Source organism: Chanos chanos, chromosome 8, assembly GCF_902362185.1.
Source record: "Chanos chanos chromosome 8, fChaCha1.1, whole genome shotgun sequence".
In the NCBI taxonomy this organism is placed as follows: Eukaryota; Metazoa; Chordata; class Actinopteri; order Gonorynchiformes; family Chanidae; genus Chanos; species Chanos chanos.
The window spans coordinates 14,493,294-14,515,101 of record NC_044502.1 but is presented as its reverse complement, the minus strand read 5'-3'; the positions used below and the strand labels follow the sequence as shown (position 1 = coordinate 14,515,101).

Below are 21,808 nucleotides of genomic sequence, written 5' to 3'. Positions count from 1 at the left end.
AGTCCTGCCTCCTTTATTCTGAGTAGAAACCCAACATTAATGATGCACTGACTGAACTGAATGAGAATAACGTAAACTTTCACTAGTGCGTGGAGATTAGATTGTGGTTAGTCAACCCGAATCCGGTGGAACACAATGGGACCTGGTAGGTTTAGGTCAGGTCAGGTCAGGGTCTGATTTAAGAAAGTAAACAACCCTCTGGGTTGTTTGTGATGCAGCGTGTTTACTATGCAACAAAATATTCATATATCTGCAGGTAACTGTCACGGGGAAGTAAAAAGCATGGTGGGAGGAGAAGCAGATCACATTAGGAGTTTTTGGGGTTTGACCCCCAATCATAGTGGTTATGTGCCAGGAGCACAAGACATTTAACCCCAAGGTTGGTCCAGAGTCATGTGACCTCTGATGTTTGCCATTGTCGTTGCAAGTTGATCTGAAGTTTTGTATCATCTAAACTAATAACTGTAAAAATGTATAATAATAACATTCCACCATGTTCAGGGACACCACTTAAATAGTGGGGAAATGTGTATAATCGAATCACCTAGTTTCCATGGCTAGAGAAAGAGATCTCAAGGAAGGCAATCGTTGTAACACATTTGGCAGAAGGGTCATTCAAAGTCACTGACTGGTCTTTCAGTGCTTTTAGCGAATATATGCTGTTGGTGTTAAGGTGGCTATAGTGAAGATAAGGTGTTGGTGTTAATGTAAGTCTCAGAGAAAAGTGTCTTCAGCTTTAGTGCAAAGGCACATCTCTTGATGATGTACACGTTTGTGAGTAATAATAAAATATCAAACAGAATTTCGCCTTGATACAACCTGAATGAGAGCAAAGCAAAATTCGCTGCAATGGAAGCGTACAGTAACGCAGCAGGGTTTTTTTTTTTTTCCGTAGTTTTTCCCTCGAAGGTGTCGCAGGCCAGATTGAAATGGCATGCGGGGCGGCCCCGGCCCGTGGGATGTGTGCTGCCCACGCGTAACATAGACACAGATCGTCCGCTGAGCAGCCATTTCATGTGGTTATTTGTGACATCCATCTGCCTGTTCTTAACGTGAAGGATGTGTTTCACCCACTGAAAGAAACCCAAAGGCCTTTGTGCTGGTCTCCCCAGGGTCCAGTGCACTCATAACTCAGTGAAAGTGAGGGATGAAGGGATGCTCCTGGCATGGTTTAGATCACACCTCCCCTTTCCCCAGAGGGCATTCTCAATGCTAATCCAGTTACTCTTTCAGGAGAAGATATCTCCCCTCCAAGGGGTGATGAAAGTTTGGTTTGCATAAAGAGGATGTCAACCAGCATGGCTGTGTCTCAGTCACCAGATCTTAAACCAGTTGAGACAAACACCCATGGGAAAATTCTGGAACGGCATTTTTGAGAGGGTCATCCCCCACTTGTTACTGTAAAATTCCCACCCTCCACCCTGCCTGTTTTTTTTTTTTTTTCAACAACCCCCCCCCCCCTCCTTTTTTTTGAATGTGCTGTATATTTATGTACACAGAGACACTTTAATAAGTCAGGAACTTGCCTATATATCTTCCAAAGAACTTTAATAAAGCACAGCAAATGAGAGATACGTTTGTCACTTCATTATAAACACTCTTATTGAGTCATTTCAGAACAATACTTCTGTTGTGGTATATTAAAATAAAAATGGAGAAGTAAGCCCTTTCTGCATCAGCACACTATACTCGAGCCCATGACTGAGAATAACCCACTGTTTTTTCCATAACCTCGCTGGTAACAGAGGATGTTAGTCCACACTGTGAGTATGCAAAATGCTCCTGTTCTTTTGAATTTCAGTGGTTTTAAAACTGTCTGTCACATTGTGTCGCTTGGTTCTTCAGAGTGTTTGTAAAATATAGGTTTTTGCTGTAGGGTGCTCAGGTGAAACCTGACTGAAGGAAATCGCTTTTGAGAGCCCTGTACAGGCACCGACACATTGCAAAAATATTTGAATACATGAAAGGAAATGTAGTACACTGTACAATGTGGATAAACCATGATTATAACAGTGGCTTTCAGGAAACTGCTCAGGAAATCATTTTTATCTGTAGAAGATGTAGTGCTGTCCCCTGATGAGAAAACATTACAGTGCTGAGCACTCAAGGTTGTATTTTGTTTGTTTGTTTCTCCATACATGACCTGTCCAGAAAAAATGACTTTAAATCAAATTAGAGCTGTGCTCATACTACAGTGAGGCCTTTGCATTTTCACATTGCAAGATATACTGTTACTATACATAGTAATGAACAGTTTGTGATGCCACTGCTGTTTGTAACGTTAATACTAACCACCACCAACAACAGGTGCTCCATGGGCGCTGAGGTGTAACTATATTTTTAATTCACATAGAGAAGTACAGCATTCGAAGACATGCTCATTGCATTCACCTACTCCCCATTCTCATCACATTTGAGCCAATAATAAAACACTTTTCACACCTTGCGTTTGCATCAGCACTCAACAGTGCCCAATATAGGAACAAACAAAACGTGAGCATGGTCAAGAGACGCTTAGCATGAAACGGCTGTTTCTTTCAAATGTCTGGGTATCTGAATTATACGCCCTGTCTGAATTCTCTTTGGTGCACCTTTCACTCTGTCAGTGTTTAAGTGAATGTTAGTGACTGTGTCTCTCCCCAGTGATTTGTACATTATTGTTGTACCGCATGTCTATCTTTCTGTGAAGTCAGTTTCCTATCTATAGCTAAACAAAAATAGTATGTCATGATATGAGGGGTGTGACATATTCTAAATAAAACTGTTGAGCTAGAGATAATATAGAGTCTTTATGGCTTGATTCTTTATTGCCATTCAGTCTGTAATAAGGACAGTACTGTATGGGTTCACCTGAATGGGTTCGACTGGATGCTTAAAGTTATTGGGCTCTGTGACTGTTTCTGATATTCAGGGTCATGGTGACCTTGGTTAGGTAGCAGAGAGAAGCAATGTGTTTGTTTGTCAGTCTACAGGTCAAAACAACAGCTGGTACCCAACTCATCATGAATTCTTTAATTCTTTCTCTCTCTCTCTCTGTCTCTCTCTCTGTCTGTCTCTCTCTCTCTGTCTGTCTCGCTCTCTCTCTTTGTCCCTGTCGCTGTCTGTCTGTCTGTCTGTCTGCCCCCCCCCCTCATCTCTTTTTAATTGCTGGAGGCTTTTTTTTTTACTTGTGATACAGTCTTTTGGCAAAGATCTGTAGAGTGATGTGTCCGTGAATATTCTCAGTCATCCAGATTATGGTTATCTAAGAGGGGTTAAGCTGAGGGCAGCTGGACTTGGTTGTAGATACTTGAAGATGTTTCACCTTTCATACAAGAGGCCTCCTCAGTTCTGACTGACTGGTGGGGAGTCCCAGGTATTTAACCTCTGTGGGGTCGTTGTCAAGGCCATTCATGTCACTTGGTTTGTTGGTTCTCCTAGTTGTTGTAATGACAGTCGTTAGAATTGTTGGAGTCACATGATGCCAAGTGTGAATGGTTGTTAAATCTATTGGGAAGGGATGAAAGAGCAGTATTGTAGCTGGGTGATAAGTGGTGTGTGTCCCTTGTCCTTCAGGTGTAGATAAACCTACCTACCTGCACCTGAGGGACAAGGGACACTCCTTTGAGGACAACAATGTACATATTTTGGATAGGGAAGACAGGTGGTTTGAAAGAAGGGTGAAGGAGGCCATCTACGTTAAAATAGAGAAACCATCCCCCAACTGAGGAGGGGGTCTACGACACCACTTATCACCCACCTACAATACTGTGCAGTTTGTAGCACCGTCACCTCACAGCAAGGAGGTCCTGGGTTCGGTTCCTTTCTGTATGGAGTTGGCATGTTCTCCCTGTGTCTGCGTGGTGAACTGGAGACACTAAATTGTGTCCGTGTGTGTCTGCACTGCGATGTACTGGCGACCTGTCTAGGGTATTTCCCTACCGTTTGCCCAATGAGCACTGGGATAGGCCCCAGCACCCCAAGACCCTAATGAGGATAAGCAGCTTTGGAAATGAGTGAATTGATGTTATGAATTACATGAGCTTGAACATTGAAGTTGAAGTGAGTGGTAGTCAAACTTGAATGACCTGTTGCTTGTTACTGTGAAAAAGCAACCCCTCTATTTTGTTGAACTTACATACACAGCTACACATTACTAATAAAGCAAAATATCCACATAATTTTTCATATAAATTTAATAAAACAGAACAAATAAAGGGCGTCCTAGTCACATGACATCAAAAAAAGCTATTGTTCAGCCATTTAAGAGCAAGACTGATCTTAAGTGTGAACATAAAAATTGAGGAAGGAAGTCTGTTGTGCATGAGCAAACTTGAACCTCTCTTGTTATAGTGAGACTGAGAATACACGTAAAGCTCTAAAGAGATTTTTCCATTGCCATTCAAGTAATTGACGGCTGAGGATTTGAATTCACACTGTGAGTATATATGATGGCATGCTTTGAGCTTGACATAAATAACACTTTAAATTACTGTGTCACCTTATGATGTTTGGATATTTGTGATCTCTTTGTAAGATGTGTCTTTTGCAGTTATTTTATATGTAATAACTTTGGAGCCAAATGTTGACTGATATTGCTTGTTAACATATTTTTTAATTTATTTATATTTGTGAAATTATGGCTCATCCAGTAACAAGAAAATAAACTCATTATGTTAATGTAAACTGTGTATGAATCATAATGAGATCACATTATAAATTCATATGTCATGTATATATCACTGCAGGATAATACAGCCATGTTCATTAGAACACCAGTCATATTTACAGCTGTAACGTTCATCTGTTTAAAAGGTAAACTTCCCTTTGTACGTATTTCTCTTCTATAAGTGTCTGACAGCACACATTCACTGCTTCAGAAAATACACAATAGGGTGTGTTCTGACTGACTGATTGATTGACTAACTAATAGACTGATTGATTGATTATCCTGACAATTTCAGGGTTGTTTCAGTGTGGTTCATATCTTCTCAAAGTACTGTTTAGATACTTCATTCAGCATTACCTCATGTTTCATAAAGTTCTCACTGTGTGTGACTGTGTTCCAGGTGTTGTGGGTCAGAGTGTGACTCTCTCTAAGAAAAACATCTGTGCTCTTAAAGGGACATATGTGGACATTCCCTGCACTTACACAGTGAATGGTTACTCAGTCCAAAGTAAAGAGTGGTACAGGACTCAAACCTCTGGAGGGTGGGGTAGAGATCTGAGAACAGACCCCGAGTACAAGACACGTGTGAAGTATGATGACTGGAACTGTGAGCTGAGAATCAAATCACTGAGACTGAGTGACTCTGGAGTGTATAACATTAGATTTAAAACATGGAATAGTGACTGGATATCTGGTCCATCTGGGGTTAAGCTGTCTGTGTCAGGTAATTCACACTTATTTGGCTCCATTTAAAATATAAATGTATATATATATATATATGTGTGTGTGTGTGTGTATATGTATATATATACACACACACACACATACACACACATATATATGTATATACATATATATGTATATATATAATTATATAATTATATAATGTAATTACTATTAATATCACTACTATCAATTCCCTTGCATAATGAATACATTTTTGACTGAATTTGAATAAAGGTACAAAAATTTTTTAAAAATAGTGAAGTAAGCAGATGACTGAAGAATCAGATGTTAATTTCTCAAATCAGATCTCCTGGTGAAGGTAACAACAGAGGTAGAATGGTTTGTGAAACTGACCTGTAGCATCACCTGTTCACCATACCCAAGATTACAGTATGACTGGTACAAGAATGGATATTTTGAGAGGTCATCCTCTGATTCCATCTTATTACACAAGGACACCAGCTGGGATGATGGCAGTTACTTCTGTTCTGTTCGTAACCAGAAAAACATACGATCTCCTGAAGTGTGTAAGTGTAGATTTTGGTCCTGCATGTCACGCTGCTACATTAGAACAAATGTATCTTTATACAATGCATCAAAGAATAAGTCAATAGTTCAGGCAACATTATATGATTATAATAGAACAATACCAGTATATGGCGATAATATTTGATTATAATCCATTTTTGTTCAAACATGATCTATCAGCCATTTTTTGAAAACAAGAGAAAATTAAATGCATATAAGAACTATTTAAATGATTCATTTGTTAATGTGTATCAGAGACTTTAGGCTGAATAAGTATTAAAACCTAACCCCTCTCTTGTAACTGTCACTGTGTTTCAGGCATTGGACAGAAGTGTTGGAGTATCACTTACAGTCATGAGAATATTTGTGCTTTGAGAGGCTCATCAGTGGACCTGTCCTGTTCTTACACATACCCAGCCTGGCACACAGTGACTACAACTCTGTGGTTTAATACTGAACAGTACTGGGTAGAGCCCACAGACCTGAGTCTGGATGAAGACTATGAGGGTCGTGTGGAGTTCAGAGGAGACAAAAAGAGTGACTGCACTCTGAGAATAAGAGATCTGAGAGAGAGTGATGCACGAAATTATAAATTCAGATTTTTGACCAACCAGGAAGGAGGAAAATATTCAGCAAAAACTGGAGTCAGTTTGTCCATAACAGGTAATTCTATACAAATATTCTGTGCAACTGTGCAACACACACACACATGCATGCACCCATGCACACACACTCTCACTCACTCACACACACACATTCTCATGCCCCAGTATATCGATATGGATATAGATATAGATATAGATATAGATATAGATATAGATATTAGTGAGAAAAACATTTGGAGATTTTTCACATGGAAGACATATTCTTTGTTAAACTTCATTCAGATCTAAAGGTGGAGATCAAAGATAATTCTTGGAGAAGGACACTGACCTGTAAAACATCCTGCTCTCTGAGTAACAACCCCACATTCATCTGGTACAAGAACGGACAGCCTTACAGAACTTACGGAAACACCCAGACAATATACCTGTCTAACACTGCGGATGGCAGCTACTCCTGTGCAGTTAAAGAATTTGAGGGCTTACGTTCTCCTGCAGTTTGTACGATTAAATTTCATTCTCTGGAGGTTATTAAAATTGATTAAAATTTAATGGATTTCAGTTACATTTAAAATCATGCAGGCTTGTGTTGTCTCTTGAACAATCTTGTGCATTTTGTCTAAAAATTCACTTTGGTGACACATTTCACATGTAAAAATGAGACAGGAAGACTTCTGGATAAGATACATATATATAAGATATAGACACATACAGATAAGTTTTAAAACAAATGCACTATGGAAAACAAATATTTCATTATTTGTATGCAGAAAGCCAAAAACAAGCATTAAAGGGGGAGGGGCGAGGCAGATGGTCAACAGTCTCAATTACACTGACATTCAAACTCACGTCCTCAGCCAGAAACATATATTAAATTTGTAAATGTTGCTGTATTCTCACAGATATTCCAAAGAACACCACAGTGTCAGTCAGTCCCTCTGGTGAAATAGTGGAGGGCAGTTCAGTGACTCTCACCTGCAACAGTGATGCCAACCCACCAGTTCACAAATACACCTGGTATAAGAAGAGTGGAGCTAAAACCTCACCAATGGGATCAGGACAGAATTACAGCATCACTAACATCAGCTCTGAGGACAGAGGACAGTACTACTGTAGAGCTGAGAACAGGATTGGAAACAGCATCTCTACTGAAATACACCTGAATGTAACATGTGAGAACCTTGTTTCATTTACAACACATTATAAAGCAAAGCTGTGTGAAGAGACACATGTAACATTAGGACTATTCAGTGCAGGCTGAAACAAGAACACAGGCATAAGACATTATTTCTCAGTTTCATCATATTGTGCTGTGTTTTCATGGGAAAGTCATACTTGCCAATATTAACTAAATTAGAAAGTTTTTTGCAGAGCTCTTGAGAATCTGTCTTGTTTATTTATTAAGCTAACATTTTACTCATCAGATCCCCCAAAGAACACTAGAGCTTCCATAAATTCCTCTGGTGAAATAGTGGAGGGCAGTCCAGTGACTCTGATCTGCAGCAGTGATGCCAACCCACCAGTTCACACATACACCTGGTATAAGAAGAATGGAGCTGAACCCTCACCGATGGGATCAGGACAGAATTTCAGCATCACTAACATCAGCTCTGAGGACAGTGGACAGTATTACTGCAAAGCAAAGAATATTTTAGGACCAGAGAACTCAACCTTAATCACAATTGACGTGTTATGTGAGTGACAACATTTCTGAAAGTTATATCTTCCACATGACATTTTAAAAATCGGAGACTCTTGCTATTCTTTTCATGTGCCAAATAGATGCATTTTTGGCGTATAAAATTTGAATTCTTAGGAAACAAATTCAGTTTCTTTCTATTTGAAACCTTTTTGTTTTATTGTCCTCAGATCCTCCAAAGAATGCATCAGTATCTGTCATTTCCTCTGGTAGTTCAGTGACTCTGATCTGCAGCAGTGATGCCAATCCAGCAGTGCATAATTACGCCTGGTTTAAAAAGACTGGTGATAAAAGCATTCCTGTTGGGACAGAAAAGAATTTAACTTTGACTTCAGAGGACGACAGTTTATATTACTGTAATGCAATAAACAAAATTGGATTCATGTCCTCTTCTCCCATAAATCCAGGTATTTTACTGTATCTATGCAAATATTTTATTACTATCTGTTGCCTTCTACCATTGCCTGGGGTACACAGCAGTGAATCATCGGAGTACAATGTGTCTTTGAAACTTTGCAGCGCATCTGTAGATGTGTTATCAGTTACTTCATGTTAGAGTTTTCATGATTTTTTATCTGTGCAGGAAACCATTCAGCATCGAACTATGTCGGTATTGGAATGACAGTGTGTGTGGGTCTCTTACTTGTTCCTCTTATTTTGTGGTGGAGGTGAGTGAATACAAATGAATTACATTTTATCTGTGAGAACCTAGAACCTAGGCGACTGGAACACCTCAATTCTATACATTAGACTATACAGTATTATAAAGTAAACAATATAAATGACATGTCATTGTTTGTCCCAGAGGATCAAAAGCCTCCACAGGAGGAAAGTGTAAGACTTTTACTCACTGACTGTTTGTCTCATGATCCTTTCTTCTTTCACAAACCAGGAAGAGAAAGTCCAGCCCAAATATAGATGTCTGCACTCAAGAGGATGAAAGACAGGTAGATTATGTGAGTGAGACAGGTGGGTAGGCATGTAAGAGAAGTAAATAGGTAAGTGAAACAGGTTGGAATATAACTATATAATGGGATTACTGAGCTGGATATTTAGTGTCAACACTTGTGGAGTCTTCACTTTGTGACGTGTCCATAATCAAAAACAACACGTAAGTCCTGAGATTTTGATTTAATCCATTTGTTTCCATCTCTTAGGATCACCCAATGCCTCTGTATGATAACATCAACTCTGCGCTGGCTGTGAACTCTGACTCCAGACAGGGAGAGGACTCAGACAGTCAGGACTACACTCACTATGCCTGTATTCAGTTCAGTGAGTCTGACATTCCTCTCTACTCGACAGTCCAACTGCCTCACAGCAGAGCACAGGACAAGGAAGTTCAGTATGCTACTGTGGACTTCACCAGGCCCAATGCTGCCACCCAGTGAGCAAATCTGATAATTACAATACAACTCTAGTAACATTCAAAGACTGTGGTAATTAGGAACATGGCGGTATTGGTCTTTAATCCAGCATGGCACAGTTCAAATAGTGTGAAATCATGGTTAAATATTTAAACCCTGGAACTGGTGATGGTTTTTACCATCTCCTCATTCTTTTTCAGGAGAATACAGAAGTGATCCACACTATGGTTTAAGAACCAACAAACGGAATGGAAATCAACATCCTGTCATGCGTTTTGGTAGAACATTCATCATATGAAGATTATGTCTGCTTTATTTGGAGGTTTCATATAAAATATGATATAATTATAACACATCTGGCTTTGGAATTCATATATTCACATACATTTATACATGTATGAAAGCCGACAGATGTATATACTCTTAAAACAAATATAATATTACCCTGTATGTGTAATATTTAAGAAATGTAAGTCATGCTGGGGCACATGTATGTCCTCTTATGACAGAAAATAAAAGTAATCCATTCTGTACATATAAGATTTTTTCAGTATAGTGTATAAGAGCAGAGTGTCTTACGTTACCTTACAGAGTCCATCATTAATTCACTCTCTGGTCCTGGACAAAGCAATAAAAAAACAACAACAAAAAAAAACTCATTAATAATAGAACTACTGTATAATCTTCTGCTTTTCTCCATCATGTCTAATTTCACAGTCATAATGTATTTTTCAGTTCTTTTTCCATAAGCGTCTGTTCTGAAAAAAAGAGGGGAAAACCCTTAGTCTTTCCTTACAATGGACTAACCAAACATTTGCAATATATTCACTGAAGATTGTGTACAGAGTGACAAGGCTTTAGTGACTACCACTTCCCAAGTATGGTGTCTGATTTTAGCATTACGTGTTTTGACCTGGTTATGTATTATTGATGAATTTTTTTCAGCAGCATGACACCTTTATATGTCTGGCAGAGGGTAATGAGACTGTGAATAATTGTGAATAGTGAATAAAGTTGGTAAAAATTTGAATTTCTCACACAGCGTTTCTACGTCTGTTTTTAGCTCATTTTTGTTTGTCAGCCATTTTCAGTCATCAGTTGAAGTGGAGATTGTTCCTTTTTTTTATATCCCCTCTTATTTCCCTATAAGATTAAACCTTTGCATGTGAGATGGTTAAAAAATTAATCATGTGCAGGATTAGGTTCTCCTAAACCAGAAGTCAAATCAGTAGCTCCTTGATTATCAAGAAAATCACTCTCACACCATGCTGAAACTACAACACCTCTGTGGTTCTAAACGGGTTTTTTCAGCAATTGTTAACCAAGTACAGTGTTAACAGATTTTAAGAATTGTTGCTTTGTCTTTGGTGGTTTGTAAGCCACTGTAAAGTGGTTTGCCTTTACAGCATCTTCTCTGGTTATGGCTGTAGTTTTCCAAGCAATATTTTCATATGATGTAGCAATGTTACTTTGGAAGTTAAACATGCCCACGACTCACTGATATAAACACCCTTGATTTTTCTCCACAGGAAGACTAACAGATCTTTGAAGTCAAAGCTGTAAACATTTCCAACAAGAAAAGGTGTCAGTTGTGTTCCCTGCCAGGCACTCTCAGGTCCCAGGTTTCTAAAACTTGTCTGAAAAATAACCATATTTTGAATTATTTTTGGAACTAACGATCAACTCAGCTATGGTGACTATTTTCTTATTTGTTCGGTCATTAGAAACAAATCGAGTTTTTCTTTTTTTTTTTTTATTGTACTTCCACTAATTCAGAGTGCTTTTCAGAAAGGAAACCGTTCTCATTATAGGAGAAGTACAGCAATAAATTCTCCCAAATACACCATCATATTAGTCATTTACATGTTGTGTCTGGAAGTCTATGTTTAGGGTGACAGTTTCACCATAAACTGTCAAGCCCATTTTAGCATTAGTTAGCCATACCAGCTTACTAATCTTTGCCTTTTCAGCTAGAAAGTTGACCTTGACCTAGTATGTAATTTCCACCACTTGAGCCAGTGATATCTGCAGTTGGCATTGATGTCTGTCTCCAGATCCATTATCAGTTAATGAAAAAGGAACTAACTTTTACCCACTCCCTGATGAATACCATTTAAAATTTAGCCAGCCTTGATGCGTCTACTCAAAACATTAGCGAGTCTGTAGTAGATTTCCATCAAACCCTCATGCTTGTTTACAAAAAATTTGTGATTTACAATGTAAATCTGACACAGCAGGACGACACTGAAAAGTGTAAATCGTATTCCTCAAGTTGGTTTAAATGAATCCTCCCTGACTGCAGTAGAAGTCATTTTCTGCCTAGTCTGTTAAATAATTGTGAACATATTTACTTAAATGGAAATGGAATAATCTGTAGTCTTCTTTGTTATGATCTGTTTGTCATAGCCTTCCGAAAATATACTTCTAATAAAAAAGTAGGCCTACTGTAAGGAAAGTCAAGAGACTAGATACATGTGTAAACTCAGGGATCTCCACCAGAGCAAGGCGAGCAGAAATTGCAGGTATTTATTATACAATTCAAACCAGCTAAGTCATTCTAACTCAAGGCTTTGCTAAGGAAAACTAAAAAGACGGGTATACAGTAGACAAATTATAGGGTAATGAGGGGGGGTGCCACCTCCCTTGTTAGCAAAATGACCAAAAAGCATCCCCCTTGTTAACCTGCCATCCCCCTATATACTCTATAAAATTCACATAATTCTATGATATTCACATAACTAATTAATAATAACTAATTGCTATATTTTCTAACTCCATTACACCCTTACAATGGGATAAACTTGAGGTCCCCTACAGATGCCTTTCTGATTTAAAACAAACAAACAAAAAAAAAAAACTCATGAAGGTCACTTCTAGATGCCCTTCCAAGTAAGAAAACACTATGAAGTGCCCTTGCAATGGAGAGAAAAAAATCCCAGTGAAGAAAATGAGATGCAGTGCCCTACAGTCTCCCCTACAACATCTCCCCTACAAATGCTTTGATAAGATTTTGAATTTACATCTCAAACCCTGCTTACATTCAAAATACATTGTATGGCCGCTAACAAATCTTTTCTGCATTTTTGCAAGAGGCCGATAAGTTAGGCTAATATCTAGCTAGCAATCTCATCTGCACTGTCCCTGTTTTTTATTTTTCAATGTACCTTTTAGGTTAGGTTACATTAGGTTAACTGTATTTGATAGTAAAAGACAAAGTAAATTGTTGCCAACGATGAGACAAATAAAGTTTATGTGGGTGAAATTCTCAGCCTGGGCCAAATGAGACTGAGTCCCAACGCCACACGACACCTGTTCTGTGACAAAACAACAGGAGTCTAACAATGAGTCAGATGCAGTGTAAGTTTATTGTATAGTTCAAAAGGCATACAACAAACTGAGTCAGGTCCCGGGGAGTGACCGACATATTCTCACAAAGCACCGATTCTTATACCTGTTCATATCAATTCCCCAAAAAAGATACACATTACCTCATCTCTTTGTAGGGGGGCGCCTCTACCGGCCCAGCCTCACAGATTCCCCCTCAACTCTGTATGACATCACATCATTATTTCTTATTTTCCTTTTGCTCCTAAAACAAGTGGTCACCAATAGTTGCTGCCCTGTTCATTAGTGGCATATGACATACCATGAGACCTTGAACGTTTAGCCATCTGCCTGCGTTGCTAGTGACAACACCACTCTGGCAGAGGCTCCTTCCTTATCTCACAGGCAGTCCTTAAGGGCGTCACTGACCTCTTCTTTTTGAACACAGAGAACTTGATATTTCTTGTAATACCAAAGATTGTATAGTTATAACTTTTAATATAAATGATTACATTGATTCACCCCTATAATAATGAATACATTGTGGTTACATTGTTTATCATGGTTACTACGGTTAGCTTAAAGGAGAGTAATAATTTTCCAACATTTAACATACTCATTCCCATTGTTAAAAACAGTTTTCAGTTTTAAGTTTTCAATTTTAGCCACAACCCCTCTAGAATGCTCAGCTGTCAGAGGGGATTTAATACAGTCTGAGCAGTAAACCTGACATCCCACTACAGTGTGTGAGATAGGTAATACAGCAGGCTTTCTTTGAAGTTGTAAAGATTGAGTTTTACCAATGATGCATTACCAAATACTAATGTATGTACACAGCAAGTGCTTTTATAGATGGCTGTATCACATTTTTTTAGCCTAGTTGCCTAGCTAAGGAGCTAGCTAACTAAACAGGTCCCTTGCTTAGCTGAATCTATGCTAACCTGTGGACTCAGTTTGGGAATCAAGCAGAAATGTAAAAATCCTTCCCTAAGGGAATTATTTTAGGGTAATTTGCACAAAATGCCCATAGGACTTTAAAGTTTGGTGTGAATTGCTTTTTCAACTAACTTAAGAGCAGGGTTAGCATTGGGCTATCCCATGATTACAGAAGGTCAAGGAGAGAAAGAAAACTGAAGCATATACAAAAGGAGCTTTTTGTGCTGTTTGTAAAATAGGACCTAAACATTTTAAAGGTTTATCGTTCCCTGTGTGTTTTTGATCATACAGGTGTGCTTATACTTTTAATGTGGATCACCTAATAACATAATGTTAATCTTAATCAAGGATGAAGACTGTTTCATCATACATGATGCATCATAGCTTTTTGTGCGCTGGTGGGGCCCCATGTGGTGCAGTAGGTGCCCTTTTTATTTTTTCGCCCCTGCCCTTCAAACAGCCTGAGTTCACCACAGCCTGAGACAGACAGTTGCACCATATTGGGCAGACTACACATTCCAGAGAGCAGTATGGTTATGTTGTATGGCCATAAAATGGTATGTTTGATTTTAATTTTTTTTTTTTGGGGCTGTTTCTGTATTGGACCACTTCAGGCACCACATCTCTGTGTTGGGGGTGGGGGAGGGGGCTTGACTTTTGCTTGCCTAACTGAAAAACCCAACACACGCCACTGCTACAGACAAAGACCAGTACAAACGTTGCTATTGAACAGGGGGCTTCAAAAGTGCAAGAGAAGGAGTCACTTAAAAACAGGTAAACCACTGCAGTAATATCAAAGTAGGTCTGTTGTACCGTAATCTAAAGCTATAATGTACCATTCAAATGGTACAATTCAAAAATAGGTGCTGAGTAATAACTGCCATAGAGTGTCAGGAAATCTACATCTAGTAAATGGACACTGGTCTGCATAAGCATCAGCAGAAAATATTTATAATAGAGTGCCAATTACTATACGTCATAGAGAAACAAGTAATAAACTGGTAGACAGGTCATTCGAGCTATCAGTTGGGAGGTAAGGGATCCAGAGTAAGGGAATGGGTTACTTTGCAGGTGTGGTAAGATTTTTGCAGAGGAAATGATATTCTGTTATGTGGTGGTGGAATCACGAAATGCCGTTCACTTGTAGATGGAAATGGGCGGGATGGAAGAGTGATCAAAAGTGTGTAGGCATGGTCCCACTGGGTGATCTGAAAGCAAGCATCAGAGACTTAAACCTGAGCTGGGCAGATACAGGGAGCCAGTGAATGGAGATGAAGAGGGGTGTGAATTGTCCTTGTATTGACTGATTGAAGACTAGGCCTGCTGTGGTATTTTGGATCATCTACAGTGGTTTACTAACAGGCCTACCAGAAGGATGCATACCAGGGTTCTCTTATTATTTTCATAAGTGTGAAGACTATTCAAGACTATTCAAGTTGACCATGAGTGCTATCTGTACATAACCCTAAAAATGTGGTGAATTTAATATGTGCATACAGTACACGAGCTCCTGGAAACACTCAGGACCAGCTGCAGTCTCTCTACATCATTCCAGTGAGAATCCCCATCACCACCAGAACAGACAGGATTCAGCACCATGGACAGTGACATCACTACAGAGCATCGCATGGGTATGTAAAAATCAATTGCAGTGCATGAACTAGGACTTGATTTGTTTTTCCAATATCCTTTAATTACACTTATGATTTTAAGCTCAGAGCCCATACGTGATCCTTTCCTTTTTTTCTTTAACTAAGCCGACTATCTATATTAACCTATATCGAGCTTATAAAACATTGGGATGTAAAAACATAAGAAACAGAAGGCAGACTTATCTTCATGTACGGATGAAAATGGCTTAGCGCTTAGTGGAATCTCCTTATCATCAGAGGAATTGTTTTGCTTGACTGAACAGCACAATGTGTGAGGTGTGACACTCCCCCTACTGGTGACTTACAGCACTGAAATGCTGATGACTTTCAAACTTAAACGCTTTGGAACTTTTCAATTTGGTTCAATTCGGTTCAGTTTTATTTGTGTAATGCTTTTCACACTGGACATTGTCACAGAGCAGAGAAATCTTACAAATATTACAACAGCACTACTTGTGCAACAGTTTGGACATAATAAAAATATGTGATTATCTCGACAATTATGTGATTAATGGTTCTGTATTTACTTGAATTATATTCTCTATAAAAGGAAGTCGATACAATTAAAATCCTAAAAAAAAAGAAAAGATAAAATGCATGATAGTAAAGTTCTTAAGATATAATAACAAATTTACAGTATTAATATAGTTAATAAGCAGTTTATTAAATAACTGAATGACTATATTAACACAGTTGGCTTTGGGTTTTTTCTTTTGTGTCCCAGTCTGGTTCAGTTCAGTGTGTTTCTATGGCAACTCTCTCCTCCGTAAGGTCTCATCCTCTGAGTCCTCAGCAGTTCTCTGGAAAGCTGTGTACGTTTCACTGGACAAGTCCTTCACACTCTAAAGCACAGCTGTCAAAATCCAGTTCTGGAGGGCCATGGTCCTGCTGTTTTTCTAGTAGACCGACTAAGTAGAATCTCTGATTGGCTGCGGAGCATGCACACCTGTTTTCAAGGTGAAAATCAACAGGTAACTAAGAAAAAATCAGCAGGACCCTGGCCCTCCAGCACCAGACTTTGACACCCCTGCTCTAAAGGAAAGCAGAAATAAAGAAAGAAACCCATATACATGTGCAAATATACATACACAAATGCTACAGGACACGCAGACATACACAAACACAATCACATACATAAACACACTGATTTGAAGTAGTCAGTGGATCCACTTGCAGAGAAATCCAGAGAGTCTGAAACACAATCCAAATACCAGAGGACAGTAGAACAGGCAGAGTTCACAAGAAGCAATAGATGGAGAATACCCAGACTAAAACCATCGGACCAAATTCAGATGTCAAAAAGTGGAAAGTCATGCACAGATTAAGTCAAACAGAACTGCAAGAAATAAAGGCTTGGTAATGGTGTAAACACTCAATATCTCATGAATCCCATATTTTTACTAATGTATGCGTCGTGTATACTATATATATACTATATATAACAATATATATACTTGATTAAAATATGAGCAAAACCTACGGCTTGTATTGCATGGCTGAGGTTGAACATGACCAGAATGACTACACAAAGAATTGGCTGGAAACAGGTGTGATACAGACACACCTACACACACCGGCGGGGGGGGGGGGGGGTATTCCAGAAAGCAGGTCTAGTGAAAACTCTGAATTTGTTATCTCAGAGCAAGTAGTAAACCTCCTTATAGTAAAGTTCTATGGCTTTGTTTTGCTAGGAGAATGAAGCCATAGGTCTCTTCTATTTGGTTTAGGTCTTGTTACGAGCCCAACCTTTTTGTTTTTTTTTAAAAGCAGGATGTTGTAACATAAACGCCCACACAGTTCGGTACGGGGAAAAATGATCACAAGTTTAATAATAAATGACAAATCACAAAAAATAATGGAATATGGTGGTTACAACAACAACAACAACAAAACAGAAAGACCACACTCTTTCCTCCTTGTGTATAAATCAACATCTCTGGCTCCTCTGAAAAGAAAAGATGCGAGTCTTCTGGTTCGCTTTTTTACTACACTAACGGAACCTAAACTAAGGTGCTCAAAGTAAACGCCCGCCAACACGTAAAATCAAACCTGTTTACAGAAAAAGAAATCAAGTGTTTACAAACTAGGGTGGAATTAATTAACACAACAGAACGACTAATAAAAGTTAAACGCAAGAGATTTCCAGTGTCTGACCGAGGGAAGCGGAGAACGAGAGAGAAAGTCATCTTTGAACGGGACGCTTAAATAGGAGAAGCCCCGCCACAAACGAATGACTGCATCAGGCTCCACCTATAGTAGAACAGACAGACAGGGAAGAGACAGGGGCAGCAACACTTAACAGTTTGGTCAGGTACCCCACAACATCGTAACAGTGTTCTGTCAATACATTATGAGATAATTACACTGATCTGACATATTCAGTGCGGTGTATTACCTGTGACATTGAGAAAGACTCCAGGGGGTCCAGCAAATGTTCCTTTGGGAATGTTAGTTATGAACCTAAAGCAGTATTCTTTAGAGTCACTCTCTCTTAATGCTCTTATTCTCATATTACACTCATTCTCATTTTTCCTGAAATATTCCACTCAGCCCTGATAATCTGTACTGTGACTCATACAGTCAGAAATTACTATTAATACAGTATGAATGAGTAAGAATATAGACTCATAGACTGTTACCTGACACTAAGGGTGACTGGATTGCCAGAATATTTCCATTGTCCTTCATCTGTGATAAACCTGAACTTATATTTGGCTGAGTCACTTTCTCTCAGATGCTTTATTCTCAGGGTGTGACCACTCTTATCACTATCAATGTATTCCACACGACCGTTATATTCCTGTCTCTGCTTCAGATCCACAGTATCATGTTCTTTGTGCCAGTAAGTATGAGTAACTCTAAGTCCACTGGGATGTGTGTAAGAGCAGGATATGTCGTCTGATGAGTCCTTTAAGGCACAGATACTCTGACTGGTGTAAGTTACACTCCAGCCATTCTGACTCACAACATCTGTAAGATTCACATGATAAATATTACACAGTAACAAATGTAAACTATTTAGTACACTCATGTTAATTGTGAATGAAAAAAACCCAGAAAAGCATGGCAAAGAAAGAAAAAAGAAGACTTATCCATACCAACTGGGGATTATTTTAAATCGGGTTAGTTTCAGAAAAGTCGTTTTGCAGGAAATGCTACCATCCATTTGCCATTATTACATCCTGTGTTTCACTTGTGCCTTCTCATTTTATGGATGGTCCATTTAGGAGCTCTTATAAAAACATATTGAATGGTAAATGGTAAATTCCGGGGGGAAAAATAATGTCGGACAGAACGCATCTGCTTGCTTTTTACTTTCATGCTAGGCTTCCACGCGGCGAAACACCTCACGAATTTTACCCAAAAACTTTTCGTTCTGGGGCGAAATTCATGAAAATAGTAAGCCTGTCACCTAGCTCAAAAGTTTAAAAGAGTGCTCAAATGATGGTCTGCAGTGGTCTATTTGCACCAGCCAGAGCCGAGAGAGTGAATGTTTTTTCTACCCTTCTGGGTCCGACTACGTTCATGTAACATGCAATATAAGTCAATATCATGCCAAACATTTACATTAATGATTAAATTCAACAAAAGAGGAAACTTGTACTGAACACTATCAGTCTCTTAAAATGACTCTTGAAGTATAACTTTGAATATTAAAGTGCAAATTAACACCAGACCACTCTTGCAACTTTTTAAGATTAAAAACTGTAGAAGGGTAAAAACATGCCAGGCAGACACTAGTATAATGTAAGTGACACAGCTACAACTAATAAAATTGATAATGGGTGTGTTAGATTTACAGTAGGTATGCGACTGGTCAAGCATTGACAATAGTCAATAGTATTGGCGGCGCCAAGGCGGTGAGTGGCTCCCAAATCAAATTCTGCCTAGCCCCACAAATGCTTGGGCCGGCCCTGGGGCTAAGCCCCCAATGTTTCAAGATCCTAACAACGCCTCTGTCTTCAGCACATGAGATGATCTGAGGATTTAGGCTACCTGGCGATCAAGCAGTCTAGACTAATGTAAGTGAATAACAATAACATGAAAATAATGCTATTGCTTTATAGCACAGTCGTAAAGTATGGTTGAAGGTTAGAATAGCCGTTTTAGAAAGTGTTTGACGACTTTTCATTAGGTTATTCTACTCCTCTCCCACTATTGGTTTGTTCTCTTCTCTCCAAAGATTCACTGCGTGAAAAGTGGGGTAACTGGAAATATCCGGACAAAGTAAACTTCCGCCAAACCTGCTGTTTGCCGGAGGTATTCGGATGCCCGCAGGACCTTGTTATGCGTACCTGCTAACTCCCGCAAATGTCTAAATACAGCTGTCAGGCGGACGTTTTCAGGCATCCGCGTGGTGCAAACCTATGACGACATACGTTTTCAAGGAGTGTACTGGTACATTGTAGTAAGAGGTGAACAGCATTTCTTAATGAATAGGCTAATAAATGGCAACGCTGGCTGTCAATAGCCTACGAGTGGCTACACGCTGCTGTAGGCGGCCATGGGCAGTTGTGACGTCACAAACACACGGAATTCAGAACGGGCTGTAGAAAGGCTTGTTTTCTTAATAGATCGTATGGCTGTAGGAGGACACGGCATGTTTTCATACTTTGAATGTTTACGATTTTCTAATTTAAATATATGTAAATAAAACATTTCTTGAAAACCTCCAAAACGCTCCCCTTCCATGCCAAAACAAAGATAGTAAGTTGACACTGAAAAGCAGTGACATCGAAAAAAGGCTTGCAGCGTAGGAAAAAGACTCCGTACTGAAAGAGGCTGACATGAAGAAAAAAAGAAAAGATTGTCATTGTAAAAGCACATCAGAATAAACAAAAAACATTGTTGAGTTCTCAGTTCTGTTCTCCATATCAATAAAGGGTCACGCAGAAGATATCTTTGAATGCAGTCGATTTTATTCTCTCTCTCTCTCTTACTTACATGCAGCACTGAACAATTATCAGTAGCCGTTCCACTTTTATAGTCGACGTCACAAATAGAACGTATTACACATAATACATGCGTACAACAAAAAGCATGGTCGTAAACCATTTAATAGTGGGAACAAATAATTTTAACAAATTATACCGTACAACCTAACAAACCCTTTTGTTCAAACTGAATACGCAACAATTACGATATTTTTCCCAGATCTTTCATGTTAAATTGGGACTTCATGGTGTTCTTGAATCTGTTGAGCAAATCATTATTGCTGGCTGCAATGATTAAATCATCCACCCAGATGATTACAACAATTGTCTCATTGCCTATCTGCTTTCTATACACACAGTGGTCAGACAGATTTCTCACAAAGGGGTTCTGTTCTAAATGATCATGCAGAAGTTTGTACCAATTTCTCCCAGATAGTTTCAGGCCGTAAAGGGATTTCTTTAACTTACATACTAGTTTCTCCCCTGCCTCTGTCTTTTCAAAACCCTCTGGTTGTTCTAATAAAATTTCTGTATCTACTGGAGCATGTAAGTAAGCTGTTTTAACATCCATTTGATGAACAATAAGATCATTTTGCACTGCTACCTGCAACTGTGCTCGTTCTGAAGTAATGTTTGCTGTCGGGGCAAACGTTTCATGGTAGTCTATGCCCTCTGTCTGGTTGTATCCCTTTGCAACGTATTGAGCTTTAAAGATTGTCCCTCTTTCAGCATTTTCTTTTATGGCATAGACCCATCTACCCCCCCCCCCCCCCCACTGTGTTCCTACCCTCAGGTAAAGAAGTAAGTTCAAATGCGTCATTTTCTTTAAGTGAATCAAGTTCTTCCTTCATAGCGCGTTCCCATCTGGACGCCTCAGGTGACATCAAGGCTTCTCTACAGGTTTGGGGAATTCCGCATACCGCCCTGTAATAATAATCAACACCTGCATGTGTTACATCATCATCTTCAAAATCTGGTAGGTAAAGATGTAAGTATTTTGGGGTTCTTCTATCTCTTCTTGGGTAGTGCTTGTTTCGGACGTGACTAGATTTTGGATCTGCACTATTTTTGTTCTCATCTAGGAGTACGCTTTCTATAGTTTCATCATGTTGTGATGTGTCTGTTTTATCTGCGTTCTCATTCTCCTCACTCCCATCTAGGATCTGGTTCTCTGTGCTATCCTCACTTTGTGGCGCATCAACACTCTTCTCACTACCAGGCTTTCTGCCTTCGTATCCGAGGATTTCTGAATCATATCCATCAGTTTGTGTCTGTTGTTCAACACTGCTCTTTCTAACGAATTTCACCAGTCTGTGCTTTGACACCTTTTCTGTACGCGGCCCTGTAGATCAGGTAAGCCAGACTGTTCTTACTGTACCCCACAAATATTCC

The 21,808-nt window shown here is 39.1% G+C and overlaps 1 protein-coding gene across 1 annotated transcript; it reads left to right on the top strand.

Moving 5' to 3' along the window:
• The first annotated feature begins 135 nt into the window (after positions 1-135).
• On the top strand, positions 136-8,206 carry LOC115819323 (B-cell receptor CD22-like). The gene is made up of 7 exons (XM_030782885.1): positions 136-145; positions 3,556-3,617; positions 5,063-5,372; positions 5,680-5,901; positions 6,221-6,565; positions 6,790-7,005; positions 7,929-8,206. Exons 1-7 carry the CDS (start codon positions 136-138, stop codon positions 8,204-8,206), a joined length of 1,443 nt encoding a protein of 480 aa, XP_030638745.1.
• Positions 8,207-21,808: the final 13,602 nt, after the last annotated feature.

Bases quoted from the DNA above. Each gene is read 5' to 3' on its own strand.
- LOC115819323 (XM_030782885.1), top strand. The intron at 5,902-6,220 runs GTAAGTGTAGAT...ACTGTGTTTCAG, and splicing joins CATACGATCTCCTGAAGTGT to GCATTGGACAGAAGTGTTGG. The intron at 6,566-6,789 runs GTAATTCTATAC...AACTTCATTCAG, and splicing joins AGTCAGTTTGTCCATAACAG to ATCTAAAGGTGGAGATCAAA.